This window comes from Quercus lobata, chromosome 4 (genome assembly GCF_001633185.2).
Source record: "Quercus lobata isolate SW786 chromosome 4, ValleyOak3.0 Primary Assembly, whole genome shotgun sequence".
Taxonomy (NCBI): domain Eukaryota; kingdom Viridiplantae; phylum Streptophyta; class Magnoliopsida; order Fagales; family Fagaceae; genus Quercus; species Quercus lobata.
This window is the reverse complement of record NC_044907.1, coordinates 86,135,241-86,141,898: the sequence shown is the minus strand read 5'-3', so window position 1 is coordinate 86,141,898 and position 6,658 is coordinate 86,135,241. Positions and strand designations below refer to the sequence as shown.

The 6,658-nt window shown below is 36.8% G+C and overlaps 1 protein-coding gene across 1 annotated transcript; it reads left to right on the top strand.

Moving 5' to 3' along the window:
- The first annotated feature begins 3,508 nt into the window (after nt 1-3,508).
- LOC115986040 (protein SUPPRESSOR OF K(+) TRANSPORT GROWTH DEFECT 1-like) lies at nt 3,509-5,320 on the top strand. The gene is made up of 4 exons (XM_031108904.1): nt 3,509-3,926; nt 4,124-4,229; nt 5,023-5,221; nt 5,300-5,320. Exons 1-4 carry the CDS (start codon nt 3,539-3,541, stop codon nt 5,318-5,320), a joined length of 714 nt encoding a protein of 237 aa, XP_030964764.1. The 5' UTR covers nt 3,509-3,538.
- The last annotated feature ends 1,338 nt before the right edge of the window (nt 5,321-6,658 follow it).

Sequence of the window (6,658 nt, the reverse complement as noted above, 5' to 3'; positions counted from 1 at the left end):
GCCCCAACCGGGCCCCGCGGGTCCCGCGGGCCCCATTTAGAGCTTGGGCCCAGTTCGTGGCCCAACCAAAACAAAAAAAAAAAAAAATTTAAGCCCAGATTTATTTTTTCCTTACGTTCAAGCCCAGATTTATTTTTGCCGTTCAAGCCTGCATATTCCAAATAAAAAAATTAAGCCCAAATTTATTTTTGCCTACATTCAATCCTACATATTCAAATTCAAGCCTAAATAACGTGACCCAAATGCCAAATCATAAATTACTAATCATAAATCAATAAATCACCTATTAATTATAAATCTATAAATCAATAAACCATAACTAATATCATAATCATAATTCAATAAATCATAACCAAGATTTTAAATCAATAAATTATCTAGATCATAACTAAAATCACTAGCTAAACATAAAAATAAAATAAATCAAACAAGTCCAAGAAATAAGTATCAAAAGTTCAACGAGTCCAAGAAATTAAAAAGCTGCAAAATAAATCCCACAAGTTTAGAATAATTACAAACCAACATATTAATCTAACAAGTCTAAGAAATTAAAAAAAAAACTACTAAATTAATACAAAATGTTTAATCTTCATCAATTGTGATACAACTCCCATCAATTGTGGCACAACTCCCAGATTTGTTTGTGTCTGTGTTTGTGTCTTCCATCTCCGTTTTAGGCTCAACATTCCCAACAAACACAAAAAACAAAATTAACAGAGTTAATTTGAAAATCTCTCACAAAATACAACAGCTCAATAGTTAACAAACCCAATAACAGTATAACATCACAAACACCTTAACCCATAAACCAAACCCTCACCCACCCAAAACCCAAATAAACATTATTATTATCATCACAACAAATTCAATGAAACACCACACATAAGACATTAAAACTTCACATATCCTAATTATGTTAAATACACTGCAATTCCAATATTTCTGTGAAAAGCTCTAATGGGATTAGTAAGTACAAAATTATGTTTAAATATTTTCACTAGCGTTACAAACTTGCTTTTGCATATAGCAAACAATTTAACCAAAATAAAGTAAATTGTGTAGGTGTCCTGCTGTAACAAACTAACAATGGTATATTATTCACTCAATAAAACTAGATTCAATCACCATAAACATTTCAAAAAAACACATTTATAGCTTACAATATCAACAAAGAATTTAAAACCATACTGGGTCTTTCTATTTCTAAAATTCATAAATGAGTAAACTAGGAGAGATACAAGCATATAGATTATGCAAACCAATATTTACAATAAATTCAACAATAATTTAGTCTACAATAATTCAGTTATTGACTAAAACATAATAATAGCACTTTCCTAGATTTTCCCAGGTACCAAACAAAGATCAGAGGGCTTTTTCTCACAAACATAGATAGTATTTGTTGAGGTCTAAAAAAGGGTCATAATGAAATAAGCCCAAAAAAAGAAGAACAAGTCAAGCCCAAAAGGAAAAATTCAGGCTAAGCCCAAAGTAATAGATACGGAAGACCCATAGGGGAATAAAAGAAAGGCCCAGAGGATCCTGAAGCCCAGAAAAGAAAGAAGCATCCAAAAAAAAAAGACCACGGCAAAGTATAAAGAAGCAAGGATCCTCAGGAACCATCAATAGGCATGGATCCCTTCAGGCACAAAGAAAAAGGAAGACTGGGACAGATCGATAGAAAGAAGACAGAAGAAGAAAACAAGAAATAAAAGCAAAAAACGCGAGCGACCTCTCATGGCACAGACAGAAAAGGCCTCGGGGAACCAGGACAGGGAAGAAGAATGATAACAAACGACTTTCAAAAATGGCAGAATAGGATTCCGCCCAAATAGGAAAGAAAAGGGAAAAGAGGAAGACGCCAGAAATGGGGATGCCAAGAAGGGCATACCTCAGCACGTCCCAAAGAAGATAGCCAACCAGAAGCTTTCAAAAGAATCAGAACTGAGAGAAGGAAAGAATGAGAAAAAACGGAAAAAAGACTTACCAAGACAATGGGGACAGGACATGCTCTGTTTACAAAAGAGCAAAACAGGGGAACCAACGGTTCCCCGGGAAGCCCAAAAAACTCCATTATAAAAGGAGGGGATGTGTTGTGAAGAAGGCAGCGAGAAAAAAGAAAGAAACAGAAGAACGAAGAAATTCTCTAGGAAAAACTATCAGAAAAATCTGTGCAGAAAGAAAAATACAAAGGGAAAAACAAATATTGCTTCCCGGTATCCTGTAAAGGCCACTATTGCACATACTCGGATTCAACGAGAATCAAACTTTGCAAGTTTTGAAGGCTGAAATAGCCATTCAAGACTGCAATTTTTGAGCTTGATTGGACCTTGTATCACGTCCTAGTGAGCTTTCTGTAATAAAAAAGATAATGTATTAATGAAACACTGCTTCATAATTCCCAGGATCCCCACAGCACTATTTCTTTTTTATTGTCTTGCTAATCCTGTTTCTTTCCTTCTGAACTTACGTTGTTAATTTTTGGCACTCTTCGATATCCTTGTTTGTTATTTTTCTTTATATTGTCAGGAGTATTCTCTACATTCACTTGATTCTTAAACAGCTCGTTAGCTGCGGTGAGTCAAGGCCCGGTCCACCAAATCCTTCCTTTTCATTCAGGGCCGGGATCCTTGGGCCTGAGTGTCACGAAAAAGGCACTCTCACAGTATTATTATCAAAAGTAAAGAAAACCCAGCAGATATACAAAATAGAAAAAAACCCTTTCAACAACAAAGATATTTAAGACAAAGCAGTTAAGGAAAAGAATCAAAAGATAAAAACGAACTTCACGGACTCAGTGAAAATGAAATAAGAAATTAAGAATACCTGACTGACTGCTGAGCTGAGCGAGGGAGGGAAGGCTCACGGACTCAGTGACTGACTGACTGAGGAAGTGTGTGAGTGAGGGAGGGTCGGACTGAGCTGATCGGAGTGAGGAACTGTTGGACTGCACTGCGCGTGAGGCGTGAGGGAGAGAGAGAGGGAGGCGTGAGGCGTGAGGCAGAGGGAGGCGTGAGGGAGGGAGGAGTGCGGAGTGTTGGACTGGGCTGCGCGTGAGGCGTGAGGCAGAAAGGAGGGAGAGGGGCTGCAGCAGTTGAAGATTGAAGAGTGAAGAAGAAATGAGGGAATAGTTAGGGTTAGATTATAGGTTTATATATATATATTAGGGTATTTTTGTAATTTTAGGTACCGGGTTTTTAAACGGGTTTTATACGGGTCGGGTCTCGGGTCAGGTCTGGGTTTTTTAAATAAAACGCGGACCCGACCCGGACCCGTTTCGGGTTATTTTTTTAAAACCCATACCCGACCCTATTTCTAATCGGATCGGGTAAAACCCGGCCCATTAGGGTCGGACCGGACCGGGTATCCACAGGTCGGGCAAAAATTGCCATCCCTATGTGTGTTAGAGTCTTAGATGACTCCTCTGTTTAGATTTATTGCTCATCATGTGTATCTATTGCAAATCCATCATTATGAATAACTGTATGAGTGAACTAATTGACATGTGTGTGTGTGCGTGTGTGTGTGTGTTTTATAGATGACTGCTGTTACTACTGGCGAGCTCTTAGAGCTTGCTGAAAAGAATGTGAAACTGGCAGTTGTGGAGGATATGGCTGAACAATTTGAAGAGGCCTATAAGCTTTATATGAAGGCATTAGAGTATGCGGGCACTTATCTCTTCTATGAGAAGAAACCATGGCTTAAGAAGCAGAATAGGCAGTCATTTTTGGGCCATTATAGAAGGGCAACAAAAATAAGAGGCCGTCATCACTTACATGGACCCTCTTTATCTAAAAGAGCAGAAAGCGGGCTTGGTCTTACAGAGTCGAATGCGAAGTTGAGTGATGTGGGCGGACTTCAGGCTTGCAAAGAGGTATTGGTTGAAGCTGCCATAGTGCCTATCCAGAATCCTCAATTTTTTACTGGTAAGTTCTCCCTCCATCATTGTATTTAACTTTTGGGTTTTTTAATCTCTGCTTTTAGTTTATTTGGTTATTCTTAGTTTCAATGCTAATAATAAGAGTTGGGTTATAGTGACCACTAATGTGGACATTATGTTTTGAACTCCTGTGGACACTAATGTGGACATTATGCTAAATAATGTTTTGAACTCCTGTTTTAGGAAAACGACAACCGTGGAAGGCTATATTATTATATGGTCCACCTGGAACAGGGAAGACCTATCTAGCAAATGCAATTGCAACAGAAACAGGATCAACTTTCTTTAGGTAATATTTATAATTTTACCAATATCAATACATAGGAAGCAACAGGATTACAATAAGTGATGATGTAAGAACCAGACATGGCAAGAGATAAAAGAACTAATCTTCATCTTCAAAAGGAAAAAACATGTTGCCAATTGTAGTTAATTGTGACTCTTATATTTGAAGTCTATGTGGCTTCTTCTTTTTTCCCTCTATGTTTCAGTTTTTCTGCATAATTTCTTTTGAAAACTTGTGACTTCGGCAGCATTTTATAGTTAACATGTTATTCTTATTCTCACCCATTTTCTGTAGATTTTACTTGTTATTAAAGGCCTAGATCAGAAATACATTTTCCAATAACTGAGATGATGGACAAAATTCATGAAATTTGGATTTAATAGATTAAATGTTCTTGTTGAAACCTAAGATGTTTGAGTTTCAGAAAATGTGGACTTGAGTTCTTAATATTTTATATTGTTGATGTAGTTTTCTTACTTCATATGGTTGGGTCTTTGAATCCTTTCATATGCTTTTTCATTGCAGTCATCACGTTATTGGAATGTGTTGAATTTCTGAATTCATCATCTATGCCACTATGCTTCAATTGATTCACATCTGCGATTGTTTTTGTTCTCTGCTTCTTCCAAGCAGTTATTGTTGGGTGCATTTATTACAGCTAATGTATTTCCTAAGGATGTAGATGTGTTTGCTTTCTAATGTTTTTATATAGATGGAATGCTGCCAACACATTTACATGTGTTGTGCACTGTCTATACACAGACATTTACATGTGTTGTGTACTGTCTATACACAGTGTTTCCGCATCGGACATTGTTTCCAAATGGATGGGAGAAAGTGAAAAGCAAGTCTCAATTCTTTTCCAACGGGCCCGTGATGCTGCTCCATCCATTATTTTTATTGATGAAATTGATTCCTCATGTGGTTCACGAGGTGAAAACGATGAGAATGAAGCATCTCAACGAATCAAAACAGAACTTCTTGTACAAATGCAGGTAATTTATTTTCCTTGGAAATGGATTAAAGTCATTTGTTCCAAGCTTCCATTTATATAATATAATTAACATGCTTAGATTAAGATTGGGGGCAAGTAGTTTGTCAATAACTTATTGTAGTTTGTACCATGCAGCTGGGTATGAATTTTTTACATTTTGTGATATGAGTTGCAAAATCTTATTGAACATTCTTATACTTAAAATGGAATTGAGGAATTTGATGGAAAAATTTAAATTGAAATGTTTAGTATGGGTGACCTAACTTAAGGTATTTAAGCATAAGTAACTTGAAATCATGTATGTGGTCCAAAGAAGGCTATGGTTTCTTTTGAATTTTAGGTTTTAATTTTTCTTTTTGGTTTTTTTTTTTTTTTTTTTTTTTTTTTTTTTTTTTTTGATGAGTAACTTAAAAATTTATTAAAAAAAAAAAACACAGCCCAGTACATAGGAAATGTACTAAAGGGACAAAAACATCAAGAACCAACAGAGGATACTCACTCTACTTATTTTGCTTCAATTTAGGGCATCCAAACTTGAAGTACTCGTAAGCCCACAGTTGATAATGGAAAAATAAAAGGAAAGATGTTAGTGGCAAGTTTAGTAAATCAAAAGGATAAAGGTTGAAGAAAAGCGGTTCTTACCTCCCAAACCACAACGGGGCCACTGATATGCTCGATAACACAATGAGAGTATTGTGCCATGTAATAAGTATCCCCATCCCAGTCAAAACTCCCAATCTTGTCTGAACTCTGCAAAATTCCCACACACCCCCCCCCCCCCCCAAAAAAAAAAAAAAATGCAAGTTCACCACATCTTTCGTGCTTGGCACTAGCACACTCCCGATCATCAGCAGCACAAAGCACCCTTATATTCACACTCTATTGCTTTCTATCCTTGGCATAAGTCTCATATAGCCAAGTCAGCTTCACAATTGAACTAGTCTGAATATCCAGCATCATCCCTAAAGCCTTCCTTATTTCACCAGGCTTCTTGCCAATAGCATAAGCGATCTCCAGCCTATCCCAAACAATCTTCATGGCTATGATCATAAAAAATTCCTCTGGAGTTAAGATTACTCCTCTGATCTCCGAGAAATGAAATGAGTTCATAGTGTTCCATAATCGCTCAGCTAGAGCCCTCACGAGGATCAAATCTTTGTGCACTTGCACCACATCATTAAAAAGTACATCTAAGAATTGACCAAATCTAGCTCCTCTGATTTTTCTTTCAACCATGGAATTGATTGAGTGCCCCCATTGGTATAAATTTTTCGTAGACCCTTTGTTCTTGTACACTGAGGCTACTTGCATTCATCAGGATCACAAATCAAAGCATGCAAATGGAAAAAGACAAAGGCAAGGTAGAAATTTGAATATTTCTAACAAACACAAACAAACAAACAAAAATGCAAATTGCTCCGGAACTGGTGTGCCGACT